Source organism: Delphinapterus leucas, chromosome 18 (assembly GCF_059928025.1).
Source record: "Delphinapterus leucas isolate spDelLeu-1000000601 "Yukka" chromosome 18, BTC_Dleu_Yukka2, whole genome shotgun sequence".
NCBI classification, from domain to species: Eukaryota; Metazoa; Chordata; class Mammalia; order Artiodactyla; family Monodontidae; genus Delphinapterus; species Delphinapterus leucas.
Window position 1 is genome coordinate 13,124,768 of NC_143146.1, and position 25,215 is coordinate 13,149,982.

The 25,215-nt window shown below is 38.4% G+C and overlaps 1 protein-coding gene across 2 annotated transcripts in view; it reads right to left on the minus strand.

Moving 5' to 3' along the window:
• Positions 1–22,367: 22,367 nt before the first annotated feature.
• RAP2A (RAP2A, member of RAS oncogene family) overlaps positions 22,368–25,215 on the minus strand; it is a 39,008-nt gene continuing 36,160 nt past the window's right edge. The window contains exons 3-4 of one of the 2 annotated variants that reach the window (XM_089899416.1): positions 25,093–25,212; positions 22,368–23,548 (exon numbers count right to left, since the gene is read on the minus strand). In XM_089899416.1, the coding sequence (XP_089755542.1) occupies positions 23,311–23,548; positions 25,093–25,212 (358 nt within the window). In that variant the 3' untranslated portion in view covers positions 22,368–23,310. The remainder of the gene's footprint in view (positions 23,549–25,092; positions 25,213–25,215) is intronic. The other variant, XM_022576913.3, reaches the window with a different exon arrangement.

Here is a 25,215-nt window from a genome sequence, read left to right on the forward strand (position 1 = left end):
AATCTATAGCTCAGGCTGGGAGTCGGATGTCCTCACAACTACATTTAATTTAAAATCAAGCCACTTGAGAAATTCAGCTGTAAGCTTGGCCTTCTCTCAGCTCCCTGAGCGCAAGGCAGCGAGCTACAGTCAAGCTGTGAGTTACTCAGGCTTTTTCCATCAAGACCTTTAAGGTCTTTCTGTAGATTCCCTTGACATGAGAGTAAATAGAAAATCACATGTCCTTACACCAGGGGGGGAAAATGGTGGGGTGGTGGGGTGGTGGTGGTGGGATGAATTGGGAGACTGGGATTGACATGTATACACTAATATGTATAAAATAGATAACTAATAAGAACCTGCTGTATAAAAAAATAAATAAAATTCAAAAAAAAAGTCACGTCCTTAGCACCTCTGTTCCGGAAGAGTCTTCTGGCAGCACAAATGGAGTTTCAATATACAGTGCTTGAAATCAGGAGAAAAGGGCTTCTGACTGCTTTTTCTACAATGAACCTGTACTGTTTTTGTAATGAGAACTAAAGATGTTTTAATCTTTAAAAAGCTTACCGTTGCGATAGAGAGTATCCTTGTGAAGCATATCATAAATTAGACACACAAGTTAACACTAATCATGTTGGAATAGTGTCTAAAACAAGTAAGAAAATTCTCAAGTGTTTATGCTTCTTTTTCAACTTTAAGTTGAGAATTGGGAGCCCCAGGATGAAGGGGTAGACTGTTGAAGGCCATATAGGTAGGTACATATAAGAAATAAGAATACCTCTAAGAAAGTGAAAGGATGTCAGCAAAAATAATTTGTTTATAAATCAAGTCGTAAGACATGCAGAAAATACAGTTAAAATTGCATGACAACATTTCTCACTTGCTTACTTTGGGAACAACTTGTAGAAAGTTGAAGTCAACACTTGTAATCTAACTAACCTTGATCCATTTTGCTTCCACCCTTGTTTTCTAGTAAAAGTGAAATTTCCTGCTTCTACCAAAGGGACTGATAGTGGGTCATGCTTGGCTTACTGGAACTCTGGGACTACTCTTTTCCCTCTTGTCCAAGGTCTGGAGAGCAGAGACTGTAGTCTACTTAATCTTTATATCCAAAGGGCCTAACTTAGTATCTTTACATAGCCAATGCCAAATAAACATTTGATGGATAAATAGGTGGATGGATGAATGGATGGATGGACGGATGGGGGTGATATAATTTGGCGATAAGTAAAAGAGTTAAGGTTACTAAGAGAATGCTTCCACTATTATTTGAAATAGTACAAGAAAAGGAAGATGTTTGCTGTACGATTTTTGGCTCTGTGAAACATCTGTGGGTCTTAGGCAGTTGTAAACTTCTGGCTTCAGTATCCTCATGGATAAAACTGAGGGTTTGGAGGAGCTGATCTCTAGGTTACCTTCAAGTCTTAAGGTAACTAAGTATGATACTAAGTATAATGCTTAAGGATAAAGAAAAGTAGAATTTACCAAGGTTTAACAATGCCTTAAAAATGTGAGAATGCTCTGTCATCAGCAAGAGGGCAACTGGGTGATGGGTTTTTCTAAAATGTTTCATTTTCTGATACATTCTTCCACTCTTTAAAGTGATATATACCATTTCTGTTTAAAAGTAAAGTGAATTCAGATTGATTTATTTTTAGCAGATAATTCTTGAGATACTTGTCCAGCATGTTGCAAAAATTAGGCTGGCAGTTATTCTTTTAATGTTTGGAGCTGAATTCTAAGAGAGGTTGGAAACGGCTTCTGAGAAATCATTCAGCTAGGGCAGGGCACAACGGTGGCTTGATTAATTAGCAACTACCTCTTTTACTGAATTGAACTTGGATCTGCTTACCTGATGCTCAGCAAAGCCAATCTATTGACATCCAGTTGTGGTGAAGGAAAGTGTAGAATTTATTGCATGGTGCCAAGCAAGGAGAATGGGCAGCTTCATGCTCAAAAGACATGATGGCTTTCAGGGAAGGGGTTTTAAGGGCAAGATTAGGGGTGTGGGTTGCAGGGTACCTGATCAGCTTGTGTGCAATTCTTTGATTGGCTGATGGTGAGGTAACAGGGTGATGTGTTGGGAATCTCAATCATACACCTTCTGGGTCCAACCTGTCTGGGGTCTACATGCCAGTGGTCTGCATGCAGTTAACTTCTTCCACCTGGTGTGGGCTTTAGTATCTGCAAAATAATGCAAGGATATGGCTCAGGATATTATCTGTAGCCCTTGAGGAGGAACTAAAAGTCCTTGACCTTGTTTTATAGCTAAAATATTATTATTTTGTCTTGCTTGACTGCTTTCCTTTTTTTCTACATTTTCTCACTTCTCTGATTAAACTTGCTCTTTGGAACTCAGGGAAGACCTAGGTGGCTACAGTTTATTTCCATAGCCTCTTTTCCCAATCAACAATAAGTGGGGGACATCAAGGCATCTGTCATTGGGAAAGCCCCGCAGAGTCCTGCTCAGTTTCACTCTAATAAACAAGGTCTCTCAAATCTCGTTCGACACTTGGATTTTTTGGTTTTATGGTCTCCACCTTCTACCACTGAGCCAATGTTTTCATTGTCCAGGCCCACTATTTTGCAAACTCTACAGCTCTTTCTGACAGAACCAAATGCTATCTTTTTTCTTCTCCCAATATGATTAACTCACACAACCTTGGACAAAAACATACATCCACATGCCAGCAGTCAATGTTTTAGCTTCTCTTCTATCAACATTGTTGCTCTGTCCAGGGTCAAAAAAGTCAGAAAGATGAGTGCCAAACAGAAATGTGCTTTTTTTTTTTTTTAATTTTTAAATTTTAATTAAAAGAAAATTTTAATTTTCTAAAAATTAAAATTTATTTAGTTATTTTTGGCTGTGTTGGGTCTTCGTTGTTGCACACAGGCTTTCTCTAGTTGCAGCAAGTGGACGCTATTCTTCCTTGCGGTGTGCAGGCTTCTCATTGCAGTGACTTCTTTTGTTTCAGAGCACAGGCTCTAGGCACGTGGGCTTCAGTGGTTGTAGCACGCGGGCTCAGTAGTTGTGGCTCGCGGGCTCTAGAGCACAGCCTCAGTAGTTGTGGCGCATGGGCTTAGTTGCTCCACAGCATGTGGGATCTTCCCGGACCAGGGCTTGAACCTGTGTTCCCTGTGTTAGCAGGTGGGTTCTTAACTATTGTGCCACCAGGGAAACCCCCAAATGTGCTTTTCATATTGAATCTCCTGCTTAAAATTAATTTCTTTATAGACTTTTGAATATTTTATTTATATGAATTATTTTCTATTTTTTCCTCTTGAGCTCTCTCTCTAGCTGCTTTTTATTTTTTTCAAATACTTTAAAGACAATGGGGTTGGATTTAAAATATGTTCTGCTATGTTCCATTTATTTGTCTAGGCCCTGGTAATTTCTGACTTTCAAAAGGTCAATGTGTACATTTACAATACTAATAACCAAAATAGAAATGCCACAGTATTTAATTTTTATTCACTTTCCAAGACAACTCTCTAAACGTAGCCATTATTAATATCTAAGTCCCCTATGTATATCCACAGAAAATCTGCCCCAATTTGCTCCTGGTCCAATACAAGAGACTCCCAATGTACTGTAATTTATCTTTTTCCATAGCTATAATTATAACACTTGTTGTCACAAACTCCTATTCAAAAAGTGCGTAAAAAGTAGACAGAAAGCCATAAAGTGAAAATAATCAGGCTTTTATTTACTGTATGTATAAATGATGTTTAAATGGACAACCTGAGGCACTGTAAGATCTTGAGCTAAGGTTTGAATCTACAGAGATTCAGATACATCTATGATTCCCAGTTTATGATTATGTTCAGAGCAGTTTCAGATGAAGTATATTTTATTAAAATGTTGTAGTTATTAGGGAATGTGTAAGCTGTCTTTTGTACTTATTGTAATATCAGTGAATCAGAATATTCAAATTACCAGAAAATTCAGTTTCTTAGAGAACAAACATATGGACACCAAGGGGGGAAAGTGGTGGGGGGAGGGTGGTGGTGGTGTGATGAATTGGGAGATTGGGATTGACATGTATACACTAATATGTATAAAATGGATAACTAATAAGAACCTGCTGTATAAAAAAATAAATAAAATAAAATTCAAAAAACCACAAAAAACAATTTCTAACTGTCCTTGATATAAAGGAGAAAAGGGGAGGAGCAAGGTAGGGTGGGGCTGTCCCCCCAAGAAACCAAACTAGCGAATCTAGCTTCAAACACACCCTCTGGTCTGTTATTCCAATTTTAGCCATTTGTTTCTGCTAACTCTGTCCTAAACTTAGTTTTTTCTGTGCTGCTATAAGAGTATGCTCTTATCTTCTAAATACAACACATCTTAAAATTGCACGTTGTTTTCTATTTTTTATTTAAAATTTTGTCCCCTAACTTTAGTTCTCTGGGGCAGAGCCTGGATTTTTAATCCTAGCCACAGGTGTTTCAGGAATTATCTCAAAACAACTCTTAATATTGTCCCCGTTGTTTAGTTTCGATTACTGAAGTTGGTAGAGGTGAAATAATTTGGACAAAGTCAAGACCTACAGATAGCAAGTGAGAAAATTAGAATTTTTACCAAGATTTGCCATGTCCCAAGGGCCATGTTCATTTCCTTAGTAATACAGAATATAGGTACTCTGTAATTTTCATTATATAGAGAATCTCCATTAACAAGAATCCAAATACCTGTGATCCTCATTTTTTAAATTGAATTTCTTTTTTAAGAGAAAGAGAAAAATTACAAGAAGGGTAACTATTAATAGCAATTAAAATATAAGCATATATATATATATATATATATATATATATATACAATCCCAGGGAGTATTCTGTACTTCTCCTAAAACATATGAGGTGTCTAGGGACTTCCCTGGTGGTCCAGTGGGTAAGACTCCATGCTCCCAATGCAGGGGACATGGGTTCGATCCCTGGTTGGGGAACTAGATCCTGCATGCATGCTGCAACTAAGGGTCTGCATGCCGCAACTAAGAAGTGTGCATGCTGCAACTAAAAAAAAAAACATCTCACGTGCCGCAGCGAAGATCCCACGTGCTGCAGCTAAGACCCGACGCAGCCAAAATAAAAAAAGTATATTAACAAAACAAAACAAAACAAAAAAACATATGAGGCCTAATATTCTACTCTTTAATATTATAAATATTATAGAATGATTAATGTTTTCAGAGATAACTCCAAGGCTTTTAAATAAATCAATACCAAAATATTAATTGCTAATTAAACAATACTAACACAGGGAAGTAGACTTACACATTTTATTCCATTTAAAGAAAGTTTAAATCTTATACTTTAATTTCTTGATTTACAGCAGCTTAACTGTTCTCTTAGATATGCTTTTTTGGGGATTGACATATACACACTGCTATAGTTAAAATAGATAACAAGGACCTACTGTATATTGAACGCGGCTGTTCTGTAATAACCTAAATGGGAAAAGGACTTGAAAATGAATAGATACATGTGTATGTGTAACTGAATCACTTTGATGTACACCTGAAACTAACACAACATTGTTAATCACCTATACTCCAATATAAAATAAAAATTGTTTAAAAGTGACACGTATTTCTAAGTGCTTATTGTAGAATATTTAGAAAACACAGAAAAACATAAAGAAATTCAACATATGCATTCTTTATTCTGCTGTGAGCATTTTACCATGTCATTTGTAATCTTTACTTGCATAAATATACATAACCTAAAATATTCTCATATGAGTATATCCTATATTATTTTATAGTTTCTCTGTTGAATATTTGAATTGTTATTTATGATGAGGTAATTAATATATTTGTGTTAGATTCCTAGAAATACAATTATTGGGTCAAAGGGTAGAAACATGTTTGAAGCTCTTGAGAAGTATTGTTAGATTACTCTACAGTAACTTCACACCATTTTTCACTCCAGGATCCACCTTATCACACCAGTACCAGCAGTGGGTATTACTGTAGCCCGTAAAGATTCATAATATGGCTTCATTCTAATTATTTGCTTTATCAGGTTTGAAAAATGACCCTCTTTTGATTCACGGAACACATTTCCCTAAAGGTTCTGTTGTCTATATAATAACAGTAAAAATGTAGCAGGTATTGTGCTAAGAGATAAAATTATCTCTTAATTCTAATCATACTTCATATAATAATATATATTTATATTAAATATAAATTATATATAAATATAGACTATATAATGTAATATATAATGCCTATATATTTATACATAAATACATTATATATATAAATATAATGATTTTCTAGATGAAGAAATTGTCTTAGAAAAGTTTAGCCCCTTGGGACTTCCCTGGCGGTCTAGGGGTTAAGACTCTGTGCTTCCACTGCAGGGGGCGTGGGTTCGATCCCTGGTTGGGGAACTAAGATCCCACATGCCAAGTGGGCAGCCAGGAGGAAAAGAAAAGAAAAGAAAAGGAAAGTTTATCCCGTTGCCTAAGATAACCCAGCTAGAAGTATTTGGTACAGCTTCAGTCAGGTCTGACTCTGAAGTGTATATAAAATTTTCTTTATTTATTTTTCATCACACACTTTAAGATCAGGCACCCAAGATCCACCCCACCAACATCTCTCTACATTGTTAAAATGTTCTGATCTCTTCCTTTCCATTTATTTTTCAGATGAACTATATACAATCATTTTATCAGTTCCCTCATAATTGGCAGTTTGACTGATGTTGCATTAAGGGTATACAGTAAAGTCAAGAAAAATAGCATCTTAAGAATACTGGATCTACCAGCAGCATCATGTCCTTAGGTGTCTTATTTAATTTTGTGGTTCCCTCCAATGTAGCTTATTCACCTCTCTTGTTAAGGTGTTTTTATTTGCTTGTTTGCTTTTTTTTTTCCAAAATGAACAGGAGCTTTTCTTTGCTATATTTTAATTGAGTGTAGTTAGCATTGATTTGTGTATATTTATTTGTGTTCCTTTTTAGTTATAATAGTTTTCTATTTGATTTTCTAAGGTTTTCCAAGTAAACAATTGTGTATCTGCAATATTTTCTTCTCTTAATTTCTTAATTTCTATTTCTTATCTCTATATTTTCCTTGTTTCAATGAATTAGGCAAAACTTCTAGAACAGTGCTAAATATTGATGACATGGTAATTATAAGGAACATCACTTTTGTCCTTTACAATACTGAAATTATTTCTAGTATTTTGCCTTTAAGTTAATGTAGATGTGTGTGTGAGGGTGTGTGTGTATGTTTTAAACTGTAGTAAAATATAGGAATAATGCAGTTAGTAGAAATCCTACCTTGACTTTGGCATTTTGTCAATTTTTAGTTTTCAGTATTTTCATGGGCTATTTAATGGGGACTTGGAAACAGGTACATGGACTCCAAAACTTGCTGCTACTTTAACTCTGAAATTAAACACATACTTTTTAGGAGGATTTTCAACAAATGATGCAATATATTAATGCCTAATTAACTTATTTTTTAAAATAAATTTATTTATATTTTTGGCTGCATTGGGTCTTCATTGCTAAGCGTGGGCTTTCTCTAATTGCAGCGAGCGGGGGCTACTCTTCGTTGTGGTGCGCAGGCTTCTCATTGTGGTGGCTTCTCTTGTTGCAGAGCACGGGCTCTAGGCACGTGGGCTTCAGTAGTTGTGGTACACAGGCTCAGTAGTTGTGGCTTGTGGGCTCTGGAGTGCAGGCTCAGTAGTTGTGGCACATGGGCTTAGTTGTTCTGCAGCATGTGGAATCTTCCCGGACCACCAGGGCTCGAATCCACGTCCCCTGTATTGGCAGGTGGATTCTTAACAACTGTGCCACTAGGGAAGCCCCCCTAATTAACTTTAAAATTCGATTCATTTCCTTAAGCATCTCAGTCTTCTGAGGTAAGATTATAATCAGCTTTTCCTAATAAGATTTATCCCACACGCCATTATTTTCCATTACACATGTTCTTTTCACCTCCCACTAGAATGTATAGTTTTCCAGACTAGGACTAGAGAAAGTCAAACTTAGAGTCAATAAGGAAAAATCCCTTGAGATGAAAGTCTACCATCCATTCCACTTCAGTGCCCTAGAACCCAGTGATTTCTGCTGAGGACCAAAAGCACTTGGTTCTGGCTGTTCTTATATCCTGAACTCAGAATCAGGTAGGAAGAACTCAGCTTTCAGAAGTACAGGACCATCTGGCGTACACTGTGAATAATAACTTCACCTCCCCCCTTTTTTTTCCTAATTTTTCTACTTTGTATTCTGTTTTCCCTTATTTCCTAGTCAATTTTGTGGTACGATTTTCCAAGGTATAGAAAGGAGAGAAAAATACTTTTAATGACAGTTCAATTCTCAGTATGAGTGTTTCTGGCTTTGCAAATTTTTGTTGGCCGGTTTAATCACATAACTGCCTTCTCTCTGCCATTTGGTACACACTTGAATCACGTAAGCTCACGGAATGCAGCATCAATGTGAATGTTAGCTTAATTCAAACATAATAAGCAATCAAAATTTTCAGAAAAGCACCTCATGCAATGAATTCCCAAAGTAAGTGAAAATGACTTTAGTATTTACTGTATTGTTATTACTAACACTGCTTTTATCTGTGCTATTTTTTTCTTTTTTTGGCAGGTACACTGTACCTATTTAAAAAAAAAAAATTAACCAAAATTTGGTTTGGAAGAAAACTTTCCCCTTTATAACACAATACACGAATCAGTCAGAATTGTTGCTACATTACTCTCTTTTTATTGTTCTTGTTGTAATGTGACCATGGAAACATGGACAGTAGCTGATAAACCCTTGATGATACTCCGGCTGCTTTTGATTTTACTGTCCTCCTGAATCTGTCGTTAGTGTTGGGTTAATTGCAGCACGTAATTTACCAGATGGTAACAGTAGGTTTGTGCCATATAATTTTTTTATTCAGAGCTGTAACGGTGTCCTGTATATAATAGATGCTTCGTGTTTGCTGAATGAATGACAGTGAAAATAAAGGAATGAAAGAATGGTGAATAAAACCAATCAGGCTAAAGCTTAAACATGAGCCCTGGCAAGGCTGTTGAATGGAAAGGAATTCCACTGTGGGCAACTCAGAATCCTTGTTAGAAAACACCTATTCAAAAGAGAACTCAATTTTCCCTTAATAGTGAAGGTGCCAGGACACAACTGTAGGCTTCTGGAATTCCTGGGAACAGACATTATTTAAACTGAATCCCTGATGAGGGTCTCTGATGAGATGGCCTAAAGGATTCCAGGCACCTAAATTTTATCGCATGTGCCACATGTTTTTCCTCAGTCTCTAAAGATTATAGGAGAGGAGGTTGAAAAAAACCTGTTACAAGGGAAGGGAAACCAAGAACTCAACATCCAAGCGCCATCTCTTATGTGCAGGACTGGCTATGTAATTTGAGAGGAGTCCAGTGCCTAAATGTGAAGTCCCTCAGTCAAAGTTATTAAAATTATTAATTTCAAGGTTGTGAGAATAGAGCATTAAGCCATGCATGGGGTCCTCCTTAAGTGCAAGGCCGTTTATGACGACACAGTTTGCACACCCATAAACTAGCTTTGCATATGTTTTAAGTCTCTTGTTGTTTCTGAGCAAAGAAAATGGAATAGATCTGATGCAAGCAGTTTTTATTCTAATGTAGTGCTGTTGAATAGAAATTTCTGTGATGATTGAAATGGTCTATATCTATGCTAATACATAGCCACTAACTACCTAAGGCTATGAGCACTTAAAATGTGGCTACTGGGACTTGAAATACTAGCAATACCACTGAAGAATTATATTTCCATTTTACTGAATATTTAATTGTATCTAACAAATTTAAATAGCTACATGTGAATGTGGCTAGTGGCTGCCATTTTGGACATACAAGTTTAATGAATCAACCAACCTACAGACAATAAAGAAAATAGTTCCATATAGAATTTATAGCAATTTTTGCAGCAATGAAATTTGTAACAATGAAAAGCAAACAATGCCTTTTATGTTAACTGCTCTGAGCAACTGACAACAGATAAGTTTGCCTTTTATCCTAATGGAAAGTTGCAGAATATCTTCTAAACTCATAAATAGAATGAGAAGTTTCTTTAAGATACAGAACTGTGAAATTTGGAGGAGATCCCTGCCTCTCAAATTTCCTAAGCATAGAGAGTTTCCATGGCAACAAAAAATCCATCCAAATGTAATTAAAAGTGAATGACTAGGGTATCTGTATCATTCAGTTCTAGTACATTTTACCTTTAATTATATTTTTCTAAGCTACTGATGTGCTAATATGTCAGACGATATTTGTTCAGGACTGAGGCTGACAAAGCTTTGTAGGAAGAAAAAAAGAGGACGCAGTCATCCTGAAGGAACTCCACAGATAGAATAAAACAAAAAGAAAAGATGTGTTCCTTTGCTCCTCTTTGGAATTCCTTCAAGGAAGAATGAGAGGCCCAGCCATTATTTTAGGGTTTTCCACTTCTTACTATCATATTTCTCCATCTCGGACTCCCGCCAGGACTTACCCTTGAAAAGACTCTCCCTTGAGTCCCAAGAAGCATCTGTCCTTGTTCCCCAGCTGGTACCAGTATCCCAGCCAATCCTGCCCCTGGCCCTGGGGCTTCTTTCCTGTCCTTCTCACCTGGCCCCAAGCCATGGCCATAGGTGGCTTTGGAAGGTCCTAGAGGTCACAATCACTATTGTCCTGCTTTCAAGTAAATGCTGAGAAATCAGTTTTGTTATGTACGATTGAGGGGGAAAAAAAGTTTGTAATTAAAAAAAAATTATACAATGAATACTAGAGGTATGAGTGAATGAGAAGAGTTTCTTGTATCTTTGTTTTGTTTTAGTTACAAAGCACAGCTCCCTGATTGGGGAATGAAAACACCGGAAATTGCTGAAGTGAGATAATTTATTGCTAGAAAAAACAAGAAGAGCCACCACCAGACCAAAATCATTCTCAAAAGGAAATAATGTGAATGCTTTAAATAGCGACTGTGCTTAGGATGTGGAGAAAATCCAGCCACACAGGGCCTGGAAGGTATGGTGACAAATGAGGCCAAAGGGAAGAATGAAGGAAGGAAGGAAGCCTGTGATGAAGCTCTGAGCTGGTGTAAAGGGGACAACTGACGTCTATCCTAAATCCTCCACTCAGGTTTCACAGGTAAACTCCAAAATTACTTACATGCTCTCGTTTGGCCACAGGGCAACAGTACCCTGGGTTTTCTTTAGTTTGTATTGTTCAGCCATAAAAGTGGGGAAAAAAACCCAAAAAAACCCCCCAGAAGTCCAGCTCTTTGGGCAGCAAGTATTAAGAGTATCACTTATGTTAATGGAAAAGCCTTAGCTAATTCACTGATTCTCAGCAGGAAAGGAGTGGAGTACAGTCCCCAGTGGAAGGAGGTTCCTGAATTTCCAGGTCAGGGGAACGACTAGCTTTTTCTACAGAGCCCCAAACATCGATTTTGATGGACTCCCTTAGGGGTGGGACCCCGTTTTCCTTCTTTGGAGGCGTTCCATATGCGATACAATTTTGTCTGTGGAACCACATTGCACATGGGAAAGACGAGGAGGCTTTCCCACGTGCAAAGAGTGGAAAAAATGTTTCCACTCTTAAAAATGTCTCTTTCGTTTCCTTAAGTCTAGAAAACCCCCCTCTCCCCATTTCTGCCTTTTGAGACAAACCTTTTTGCAGCATCCAAAGTTATTTTTGTGGAATGCCTGTGATGTGGATTTGTCTGATTTCTTTCCCATGATTAGAGGCAGGGGAGATGTTTTTGGCAAGGATACCGCATAGGTGAAGCACATGGGGTGCTTCTCATGTGTCACAGCAGAGACCCATTATGGACTTGAGTCTCATTGTGGGTGCTACTAAGTTTGATCACCTGGTTCAGTTGGTGTCAGCCAGATCTTTCCACTGAAAAGCTACAGCTGTCACTTAGCAATTAAGAAGTAATTTGTGGGGGCTTCCCTGGTGGCGCAGTGGTTGGGGGTCCGCCTGCCAGTGCAGGGGACGCGGGTTCGCGCCCCGGTCCGGGAAGATCCCACATGCCGCAGAGGGGCTGGGCCCGTGAGCCGTGGCCGCTGAGCCTGCGCGTCCGGAGTCTGTGCTCTGCGGCGGGAGAGGCCGCGGCAGTGAGGGAACCGCGTACTGCAAAAAAAAAAAAAAAAGAAGAAGTAATTTGAGGAATGCTGTATTGAGACCATGAGAATGTTTCATTTCCCCATAACCTTTTTACCCAATGGTCTTAGCATTTATTGATGATCTTTGCCTGAATCTACTTTTACACGGGGGATTGCAAAATGATGATTTCCTGATTCTATGTCTTTCTACATTCATTAACTAGTATCCTTCTATTAAAAATGCCTAGTCCCTTCCCCCATGATTTTTAGAGGTATTTTTAAAAATATCACTATGGACTCCTGGATTCAGATTTTTTTGACTTCTTTTTTGTTGGACCTTTTGTCCTGAGAGATATTTACTAAACCAGTCACCTATGGAACACCAGTCCTGTGAAATGCTCTGGGGATAAAGCATTCTATGGTCAAATAATTTGGGGATAGAAAGTATCCGCCATCTCTCTTGAAGTTATCTAATGGATATTAGAATATTGAAAACCACAGGAGCTCTGCAGTAAAGAACCTCCTTAACTTTGTTTAACCAGGAGTTTCTCAAACTTATTTGATCACGGAATCCGTTTTTATTTTTTCAACACAGACATAGTGCTTGGTGACATACATTTAGGGAAACACTGGCCAAGAGCCTCACTTGTCAATTAAATGTTTCAGTAATAATGTGAAACAAAGACTAACTAATAACAGTAGCTGTATTTCGCTTGGCTCAATAATTCCTGTATGCTTAAAGTAACGATTCTATGTTAAGGTCAAAGCAGCATACCATTGAGGGCCTGGTGGTCAAGAACAACCCTGAAGTAAGGAAAGATTCCTTTAAAAGAATACAAAAAAAATTAATCATAAAAGAGAAGATTGGTACATTGACTTCATTAAAATTAAAGCCTTCTGTTTATCGAAAGACTCCAAAGAGTGTGAAAAGGCCAACTTTGTACTGGGATAGTATATTTACAAATATACATCCAGAAAATATAAAGCACTAATATTTTTATACAAGAGAAAGACAAACAACCCATTTAAACAATGGGCAAAAGACATGAACAGGTACATCACAGAAGAGGATAACCAATGGCCAATAAGCATATGAATGTTATTGACCTTAGAGAAATGCAAAGTGAAATCCACAATGGCATACCAGTACACACCCACCAGAATGACTAAAATGAAAAACACTGACAGCACTAGGTACGCACGTGGGTGTGTGGAGTAGGTAGACACTGTGAGGCGCTGCCTGGATCTCCTTTCAATGAGATGATTCCTGCCCCGGATGCTTAAGAGTGCTGACAGCCTCCATCTCCAATCCTTCTGCGATTGCCTCAGCTGCCTCTCATCCAAAGTCACCGTGACTGATGGAGGGCACAAAGGGCTAGCCCACTTGCCTAACTCGGGATAATTCTGAGGGGCCATTTCTAACACCCCCGAGCCCAGGTTGTTACTGGCCCTGCACTGCAGCTCGATTTCACTCTCCCTTTGTCCAGTCTTACTTCCTACCGCTCCCTTCCACAGGAGTTGATCCCAAGGGCACCCTGTAATAAACATCCGGCACACTAAGCTCTGTTGCAGAGTCTGCTGACCAAGTAGCCCACTCTGTGACCTGTGCAACTTGCTTGTCCTGGTGTGAACTGGTACAACCACTTGAGAAAACTGTCTACTGTGACCTCGCAATACTACTTCTAGATATTTACCTGGGAGAAATGAGCCTTGTGTCTGTCCACCACAGAAAGCCATCGACGGGAATATCCATGGCAGCTTTTTTTCATAATAGATTCGAAGTGGGAGCCATGCAAATGTCCATCAACTGTAGATTGTATAAATAATTGAAGTATGTTCATACACAGGAATGCTGTATAGTGATAAGAAAGAACAAGCTACTGTTATACGTAACAGCATGGCTGAATCTCACAGACATAATGTTGAGACACAAAAGAGTGCATACTGTATGATTTAATTTATATGAAGCTCAGGAACTGACGAAACTAACCCATGGTGACCGATGTGAGAACGGTGGTTCCTTGTGGGGTTACTTGTGGGGTGTGGGTATTGAGAAGGAGTATGAAGCAGCCCTCTGGAGCGACAGAAAAGGTCTATATCTTGATGTGGTTGGTGGCTACATATGTAAAAGTTCCCTGAGGTATAAAACACTTAGTTTTGGGCATTTTACTATATGTGTGTTATAGGTCAGTTAAAAAAAAAAAAGCAACCTCAAACTGTAATAAATTCCTTATTAATCCAATGTAGATTGACTGGTTTGTAGACTAAATCTGGTTAAGGTGTTACAGTCACCTGTGATATTGTCACTTTCTAGGGAAGGTTGGCTGCAGTGGGTTTAGTAATAAGGTCGTCCTGATTAGTGCATTGACTCTTCTGCAGCAGAAAGAAGCAAGCTTTAGGGCTTGGTGATCTGATGGGGGAGGAGAGGAATGCTCCAGGTTTCATGCTCCTGATTTAATCAAGACAGCTCCTCCCACTGAGATATCTACCACCAGATCTTATCAGCTGTCTCTCAATCACCAAGGCTCTCTGGGAGAAAATCTCTCTAGGGAGGAAAATAATCTCTTTTCATGGGCTGTTAGGATAGTCTGCAAACCAAACCAGTTAACCTGCAGCCAGGTAAATCCAGTAATTGAGAATAAATCAACCATCACTGGGCATTTAAACTGCTTTGTTATTGAACGAATTTTACAAAGAAGAAAAAAGTAATCAGATATTTGCTATTTTAAATTAATTTCATGAATATGTCTTCATTAGCCTTGACCAAGAGAAGTTAAATAGGTAACTTAAAGGACTTCCCTGGTGGTGCAGTGGTTAACAGTCCGTCTGCCAATGCAGGGGACACAGGTTCGAGCCCTGGTCCAGGAAGATCCCACATGCATGACGCAACTAAGAGTTCGTGTGCCGCAACTAAGGAGCCCATGAGCCGCAACTAGGGAGCCCGCTGGCTGCAACTAAGGAGCACACAAACCGCAACTAAGGAGGCAGCAAGCTGCAACAAAGGAGAATGCTGGCTGCAACTAAGGAGCACATGTGCCACAGCTAAGGAGCCAGCGAGCCACAACAAAGGGGCACGTGAGCCGCAACTAAGAAGCCCACCTGCCGCAACTAAGACCCAGTGCCACCAAATAAATTAATTAATTAAAAAAAAAAAAAAGAAATAAAGGTCCTGTAGACTCTGGTGGAGGAAAGGCTGTCCTCCCACCTGTATTTGTCCTCACTTCCATCTCCATTCCTCTCCCAGGACGAGGCCAGCTGCTGGAGGATGGGCGGATTAAGCTCACTTTGGCCACAATAGCTGGCTTCCCAGATGGCCCCCTGCAGGAGAAAAGCCAGGGTCTCCCTGCCCTTCTTTCTTCTCCCTTGTGAAATGAGATGAGACTGGAGGCAGCTCCCGCAGGAGGGTCCTCTGCCTGTGAGCCTTCTCCCATTCTGCTATCAGGACTGAGGAGAACTTGCCTCTTCTCTTTTGGTTCTTCACACCAGCTGAGGTGCTCTGGCCTTCCTTTGCATTGCAGAGGCAAGATTCAGGATCTGGATTCAGGCTCCAAGACAGAAGTAGACAGAGGTCTTTGGATTGCTTCTCATTCTAGGCTCCTCTGGCAACCTGAGTCTGGGGGGGTCCAGTCAGTACACTAGTGTGTTGCACTGCAGCTTTAAAATGAAAGCTCCAACAAGTAATTGCCATTCTCTCACTCTGGTATTTTAGGGTGTGTGTGTGTATGTGTGTGTGTGTGTGTGTGAGAGAGAGAGAGACTGTGTGAGGGTGGGTACACATGAGCTTATACCTTCCACAGGGATGATGGATTCAGGGATTCCTGGATGTTTGGGCCAATGCTTTCTTAATGGTACCCCAACTCATCATTTTCTGATATGGACCCAAGTCAAGGAGACTGTGCATCACAATACAATGGGGTGGGTACTGTGATGCGGGGAGCAGGGTCCAGGCTGCTGTGAGTCAGCCTAGGAATAGACATATACACTGGCCAGCAGAGGCTTTAAGGAGAAAACTGTCACTAGTTTAGACTTTTTTCTTTGGTTTTATCTTTCTGCCTTCTTCTTAGCTCTCTCAAAAAGGTAAGCTTTGAGAGCCAAGGTTAACTATGGGTCTAAGCAAAATACACAGAGACCACAGTGCCTCTTCTCTCTCTCAAGACTAGACTTGCCAGCTTCACAACTGATCCAGGCCCCTCACCTGGACGGAGTCCCCACAGCAGGGCTTGTAAGGCAAATATCTAACAGTATTTTCCAAATTTTGCTCCAGATATTATATGAAGAAAGTATCCTGCAGTCAGGTTCGATTTAGAAACACCAGCAGAATTTTTCTGAGCCTTTTCCAAGAAGTGAGATCTATTATGCAGAGTTTTCCAAACTTACTTGATTCTAGAATCATTTCCTCCAAATATCTCATGGCATAAGACTGCCTCAGAACTCTTGGGTAAAAAGTACCCAAAGAAATAAGTGATGCCCATCGTGCCATAACATCTCGTTGGCAGATCTCCCCCTGGAACCTGGACTCAGAGTCTAGGCTATGACTTTCTCACTTTCTCACCACACAGACGTGACGAAGGACTAAATAAATGAAGCCTCTGGTTGTTTTCACACTTTTTTATTTCCTAACGCAGATTTTGTGACTATCTTCACAGAAATGCTATTGCCTTTTCACTAATAGTACAGCATTTCTTGGTGTTAGTAGTTTCCCACTAAACAATGATTTCTTTCAATCGCTCTAAGTATATGTGAATCACTCATTTTGTTGAAGCATCTTAGAAAATAACTTTCTAATCCTGACGTTTTTAATCATAAATGTCACTAAAACCTAAAAATTTCTAATATTTAACTGTAGCCATAGACCTAGCATTGACTCTTCTGTGTAGTGTCTGATCTATACATCCCTCTGCCCCCCTTAGTTTTGCGATGGCCCTAAATTAGCTCAGTGCCCCCACTTCCCACTCTCCAGGGGCATGGCTCTTGCAGACTCTGTAGTTAGCCTGAACGCTTCCTTGGGAAGTAGACACTTGCTCTAATAGCAGAGTCCCAGAGCCCTGCTGTACTGCCATCCATCCCCACCCACCACAGAGACTCCTCAAATTCCCAGGATGAAACAGCTAAGGTCTGTTGCACTGGCTTTAGAAACAAAGAACGGCGCCAGCTGCGGTCTCTGTGGGCTGTGTGCCCAGGACTTTGACTCCTCTTGGCTTACTGAGCATGGGCATGTAAGAGTAGGAAAGGTACAGATTACTTAATTCTTGCCAGTAGGCTAATTCTTATCTGCCTTGAGGTAAATGGAAAGGCAAGGAGAGGACTATTGCTAGACGCTGAATGTTCATGTCCCCTCAAAGTTCATTATGTTGAAACCTAATCCTCAGCGTGATGGTATTAGGTGGGGAGGCCTTTAGGAGGTGATTAGGTCATGAGGGTGGACTGCTCATGAACAGGGTTAGTGCCCTCATGAACGAGACCTCAGAGGGCTGCCTTCTCCCTTCTGCCACATGAGTACACAGGGAGAAGTCAGCCATCTGCAACCCGAAAGAGGGCCTGCTCCAGACACCAAATCTGCCAGAGCCTTGGTCTTGGACTCTGAGGTCTCCAGAAGTGTGAGAAATAGTTGTTTGTTGTATAAGCCACCCAGTCGATGGTATTTTGTCATAGCAGCTTGAAGGAAGCAAGACAATTAAATTGTCTTTTTTATCAGGGATTATGTGTATGTGCCCATCTGTATGGCTGCACCATGCCAGATGTGAGTAATCCTCAAGGAGTAACAGGTGAATGAGCCTGGAACGAGTGGATACCATATATAAAAAGACATAACAGTGGGGAAAAGGTGATTTAAAGTTAGAAGAGTCTGCATCTCAACTCTGCCACTTTTAGTAGTTGAGTGACCATGGGTGATTCATTTTTAGTCCTTAGAGCCAGTTTTCTTATAAGCAACATAGAATTATTCATCTTTCTCACTACCCGTGTATGTGTATCTGTATATGCAGAGAAATATGTCTAGAATGGTTTACATCAAATGTTAACATGGTTGTTTACGGAATTTGGGAATTGGGTGGCTTTTCCCTTTATATTTTGTGCTTTTCACTAATATTTGATCTTTTTCAAGGTAAAAGTGTAAAGCATACCCCAAATACTGTCAATGTAAAATTGTAATCATATGATAAAATGAAATCTTTCATATTTTTAAGCTTTTGAAATGGGAGAGTCTTATAAAAATTCCCATAAATCCAACCAAGTATCATTCCTTCAGTTTCTTTTTTCCTAACTTGTGTATATAAATAGGTCTTCATATTTAATCTTTCCAGCAGACAGTCTTCTACCTTTTTCTCCATTAATCTTGGAAGAATCTTTAGAAGGTAATATGAAGACTACTGTTTTAAGAAAATATTGAAGGAAATTAACAAACCACCTTACCTGGAAGAGCAGCAGATCTTTTAAAGCCTAATACTTCAAAGGGAAAAACAAAAACAAAAAGCAGGGGAAAAAAGTTAATATGGAAAAATGTAAAACCAGTTTAAATTATCTGTTTAACAAATGAAGTGCCACTATGTTTCATTCCTAGTTACATGGAAACATAGATATTTTGAATTAAAAAACAAATAAGAGGTTAGCAGCTTTTTTAGGGAGTTTGTGACAATTTTCTCTGCTTCAAGGGTCCCAGAGGTCAGATGGGGTCCCAACTGGTGGCAGTTTATTCCTTCAGCTATTTATATTTTTATTCATGAACCGCTAACAATCAATAAATGGTACAACTTGTGAGAATTTCAAAATACTATTTTCCAGCCGCAAAGAAATTCTCCCAACTGAAATTAGAATTTGATAGGCTTAAATACTTTACAAATGCTTCAAATGAGATTATGAAGCCAACCAGTAGATATTTATTTTACTAAAATATAGGCATGTTTTCCTTTAAATATTTGAGATTCTGTCTACAGTGCCTCTCTTATATTCATTCAAATTATTCTTATATTCCAAAACAATGAGGCTTCTAAACTGGTGGAATGTTGCCAGGAAATTTCAACAGAGTTTGAAGGCAACATGACCAAAAGGCACAGTTTAAATTGGCTTAGGGGATGAATGGGCTCCTTATCAGAGCAGCTGAAGGCTGTATATAATTAACAGCATCTGTCAACATTAAAAGCGCTGTATATAGAACAAGCAGGCCCTACAGCCCCACTAAACAGCAACCTCCAGCTTCTGGTACCTTAAAATCCACAAGACCTAAACAAAAAGCCCCAAGCCATGACTAGAAGGACACGGATACATTTTAGTGATACTAGCAGGGCTACAAAGCAACAGCTAATTAATGTTAATTATCTAGAACAACTCTGTGAACAAGAGCATTGAGATTTCAAATTAGCCAGCTATCATCAAAAATATAAAGTACCATTTATGAAGATAACTTTATATTTGAAATTACTGATTTAAAAATCTTTCTCATGTTATTTTAATTTTTAAATGGTGTGAAAATGATCTACTAACCTCCCTTTTTACATGATGAATTTAATTCAATTTAATTCAGCTTGACTATTTCTGTAAGAAGAGTATTAAATTCACTCTATGGCAATTTTTAGGTTTTTTTTGAAAAAATACATTAAATACGTTTCACTCGTGAACAGGTACAAAACAACTAGAACCAAAAGAGACCCAAACCCAGAGGAAATTTCATTAAATAAATTTATTTGTTAAAATAATTTAACTCCAAATACAACTGTTGAATTTGCATTGAGTTATAACTACAATTCATGTTTTAATTGAAATGTCAAGGTTTAACAACTGACATTGTTACAAAACAATAAACTGTTGTTCAATTTTAAATGGTCAGTTGTATTAGAGCTCAACAATTAACTGTGAACTATATTTATCTCTGGGAAATCCCAAATCAATAAGGATAAGTCTGTTTCCAAAACCCACTGCAGTCATTCTTGAAACCCTGATCAAGATTTAAGAGATGCACAATGTGACACGTTAAAAAAAAAAAAAAAAAAAAAAAAAAGACCCCCATAGTCTTTAACATTTGATTGGCTAAGGAGACAATTAAAGCTTACCCAAGTGCTAACACAAGACTACTGAGAAGAACAAAAAACTACAAAACAAACAAAAAACCAATGGCAACAAGCAAAATAAGCACTTTCATATTCATACATATAGACAATACCCCCAGTGGGCAACTTCTGAAAACAAACAGCAGACACCCTTAGGCAACATTTCTTTATACAGAAGAGCAAATATCAGTAGTTTTACCACAGAAAAGTGATGGCAACTGTAGCGATCAGAGTCAAAATTTCAGTCCTAATTCTACAAACCAAAGGAGAAAATCATCAAAGCACCTTTCAATAGTTTAAGGGAGATTTTATGTAATACTTTTGATCAGATGCTGGCTTGTTTTGTATAAGTTGAACAAAATGAAAGGCATCAGTTACCATCACTATCACAGCTTAAAAGAACCAAAAAAAAAAAAAGTTGCGATATAGAACGAAAAAAACTTAAAAAATGCTGCCTTTGTATAAAAGTAAAACGAGATGAAACAGAAAAAAAAAGAAAAACTTATCATAGTAGCTAAAGAAAAAGTGGGTCTTTGGATCAAACCATAACATTTTTAAGGCATGTTAGAAAAACTTTCACTTATCTAGTTGCTAGTCTGATCAGGGCATAAAATAAATAGTGACCCAAGGTCACCAACTTTTAGCCACTATTATTTCATGTGCCAACAAATTTCATCTTCCTGTTCTTAAGCTTTGTATTAACATCTCAACAAACACATTCATTCAAGCTGAGTTATATCCATACCAGATGAAATACCAACAGTAAGAGCACACAAACGTTTCCACATTTCTGCGTATCTTTGATGCTTTGTCACTAAATATTCAGGGCTGCGTGGAAACACTGATCAGGCAGCCAAATCAGTTATTAACATCTTTACAGTAAAAAACCACCTTATTGTCTGACAAACACGTCTAACTAAAACCCAAATTTTTAGATAACCTTTTCCACCTTGTATCTTGCCATACCTTTCATATCATTTAACTTTTCTTGTCTGCATAGCAATCCACAATGTAAAACTGTAGAATCTTTATAGATGTTTTTAATATGTAATCTGTTGCCATAAATTGCTACCAAATATGGAATTCTAAAAAACAGAATCATTCTTAGAAGTTACAGGATTCAAAACTCAAACAGTGCACTAACAAATATTTCTAATTCAGTTGATAAAATCATACTTCTTGAATCTTTGATTTCTCCACGTGATCGAGTCAAATCACCTTTTACGTGATGAAATTTATTTCAATAAAACTGGTCAGAACTTTCTGTCCTATAAACAAGGTGCTTCATAATTGGGGATCATAAAAAAAAACTATACTGAAGAATGCAAATATTCACAATTCAAAGACTTCTGACAACCACGGCCTGGTTTTACCCACAGATCTCTGTTTTCTCATCTACAAAAAGGACTATCCACCTTTTTTCTCTCCTCTAACCTTAATGTCAGGTTACTAAACACTTGGGGGGCTACCAATGATTTCAATAATGTATAAAAACAAATAATTTGAAAGAAAAAAATGGTTTTGATACACTATATCCTGCAGTACAGATTCTCATTATAGGCAATTATCTCTGACTTGTGCCAAATTCGTAGGAACAATGAACATACGTGCACACGCAAACATACACTCTTCGCTCAGTTACACACATAAGACCCGAGCTTACTTGCACAAGAGCGTGAAACCAACAACATGTGGGGCGGTATGTCGATCACAGGCTCAGTGATACTGCAGTTCTGAAGGCCAAATTTATCTCCAGAGGATCAGCTCAAGATACTCTCTTCAGCATTTGTAACTCTGAAGTTAGTTGAAAACCCTTCTGCGCTTGATTGTAAAACGTATGAATAGGTTTTTCGTGTGCCTTTAGTCATGCAAATGATAAATACTTTACGGCTATGAAAACCAAAAATGTCAGAACTTGAGCACCTTTTCAAAACAAAATATTCACTCTAGCTTTATTTGCCACTTCAGTAATCAGGGCAAAATTGTTATAAGAAAATCTTTATATAATTCTCCAGGAAAATTAAAGGGTTTTTTTTTTTTTTTGTCTCTTAACTTCCACTCTATAATTTATGTTCTACTTTTAAGCCCAAATTATTTCTCATGGTTATTCAATTTTTTAAATGCCTGCGATAAAGCTCTGCTATAGAAAACTTGATTTCGAAAGCAGGTTAGCCAAGAATCACACCACAACCATAGCCCTTAAAGGCAAGAAGGAATTTGCTGCTTTAACGAACGTAAAAATGCAAGATATCTGTACTGTCTTGTGAGGTTTCTGCAAACGGGAACATGTGGATGCAACATGGCTTCGTTTTCCTTACATGATGGTACTAGTTAATCTACTAGAACACTTCTCGTTAGTAAGGCTACACAATCTCTTTCCGTCACAGTTGCTTCCTTCTTGTTCAGTAAAGTAATAAAGACCATCCCTGCTTAGTTAACAGAGGGTGGGTTTGGGGTTTTAATTCGGCTCAAACCCTTGTAAGAGTCTCCACTTTCTGGGCAAAGCAGGTGATGGCACATTCTAACACTAGGCTGTATTTTTACACAACCTGTTGTGACTTTTGCTCTATCAAGGACTGATGTGTGAGTTAGTTCCGTGTCACAAATTAGGATAACATCTACAATTAAGCATCGATTTTGAAAAACAAATATGTCAGCTGAGCAAAGAATCTCTCCCTGTAATGCTGTTGGCAGGTCAGCTGTTGTTATCTTACTTGACGTGATACATTGGTTAGAAGCACTATCTCAGTTCCTGAAATTCAGTACTCTTGTAGGAAAATATTTCTCCTTAATTTTTTTTTTAACAGAAGACAAAATATTTTAATTGTAAGTGGTCACAGGAATTCTTCTGGTTTCTTGCCCATGATTATTTTTAACATATACCATGGTTGCTTCTGTCAACTCAGCGACAATGCAATGATAGCTTTCAAAGGAGAACACTCTGTAGATCGACTTGGCTATGCCTGAAGCTGCAGGTGCCTAGAGAAGACTGAGGACCACGGCGAAGACTGGAGTTACTGAACCCATATGTTACTCAGAGACATCAACTGACCATCACTGCTCCACTCTGAACAAGGACGGCTATTTCACTGGAGATTCACACCACACATCCTGCAAGCTCCACTGCTGAGCAGACGAGGTTGGTATCGCCTACGATTCAGGGCAGCTCTTGACCAGGACAGCCACGTGTGAATGCTACTGGATGTTACATGCAGAACAGCACGGGTCATCCTTGTCGGGCTGCGCGGCATAGTTCATTTGCCTCACAATTTCTGCAAAGAGTTCGTCCACCATTGTTTTACTCTTGGCAGACGTCTCCATGAAGGGGCAGCCCCACTCTTCTGCAAGGGCTCTGCCTTCATTGGAGGACACTTCTCTCTCACTTTCCAGATCTACTTTGTTTCCGACCAAGATGACTGGCACTTTCTCATACCTACGAGAGAATAAACAAAACACACAGATGTTGGAGAAGTTAGCACAAAGTTAAACAGGTAAAGTGTATTTTCTCTTTATTCTCTATATTCTACTACAAATATACTTTTTAGTTACATGAAAAATTATTTGCTCCAGTTGGTTTGACATTGCCAGAAGGCATTTAGAAGCAGCTCTCATAGTAGGTCATAAATGGGTTTTTCAAAATGATGTTTTAAATTAATCAATTATACATCTTTTAAAATCAATTTACCTTTCCAGATATACTTGGAAAATTATTCTCAGAATCTCAGAATAAATCCCTTTTTGTGGATTAATTTACACTTTTTTCATTATAAGAGATGCTTACAAAAATTCAGGTGATGAGGTACTAGCTCTTGTGACTAAACGAATAATTTATAATTTTATATAATTTCAGCATTTTACTATGTTCTAGAAGTATACAAAACTGATCATGTTCTAATAGTTCCTAAATAAGAAAAAAGCTAGTAGAACTCATTAGGATGAAACCCACCAAACACAACTATACTCTATCCCTTTACACAAACTGTTATAGATTAGCCTGTTGAAAGACAATCACGGTTCTTTTCAGCCTGACAAGGACTTAAACATTCCGATCATTAGCTTTATTTGATGTTACCACTTCTTTTCCTTCCTAACTAGAATCAGTGTGCTACAGACTAAATGTGTGTCCAACCAAAATTCATATGTTGAAACCTAATCCCCAAAGTGATGGTGACGGTATTTAGGTTGGGCCTTTGGGAAGTGATTAGATCATGAATGGAATTTGTGCCCTTATAAAAAAGAGCCCAGAGAGCTCCTTTGCCCCTACAGCCAAGTAAAGACATAGTGAAAAGATGACAGTGTATGAACTAGGGAAGTGGGCCCACACCCGACACTGAATCTTCCAGAGCCTTGACCTTGGACTCCCCAGCCTCTAGAACTGGGAGGAATAAATTTCTGTTGTTTAAGTCAGGCAGTCTATTGTATTTTTGTTATAGGAGTCAGATGGACTCAGGTAAGGTGTCTATAAGTAACGATGTTTGGAAAAAACTAATCTAATAGACAACAGATAATATGAAAAGAACAAAGAGGTCCTAAATCATTTTGGTACTAAAGATGATTCTCTCTACAATGATTACTCATGGTGTAAAAATACAGGGTGCTACTGTGTATATTTATTTACTATTTGTGTTTATGTTTGTTCTAAGCAATGTTGCTAATACATTTGTACTTTATATATCATTTTAAAGGCTTTTTGTGATTTTAGGATAAATCAATACCTGTGTCTGTACTTACTCCTAAGCAGAATGCATCTCTAATTTATAAAGGAAGCAAACTGCAAACCTGCACACAAGTGATAACAAATGTGACTGGATACAGCTAATCCGTTAGAAGAGAAAGCTACACAGTCAGGATTTACTAAGGCAGGATTTGTAGAGCGTTTTTATCATTCAGGAAACTGAGTAACAGGCTGGCAGCTAATGTTAGTGACAGTACTTCCACAACTTCATCATCCTGGCAAGATGGTTCATCTCTACTCACCCTAATTTATAAAGCAAACTATATTCCCAACAGAGTCTCTCTTTTTTTCTTTGGCACAAGATCAAACTGAGAATGGTCTCAACAACAGGGCACACTCCAGGCAGTGTGCCCCTTAGAAATCTG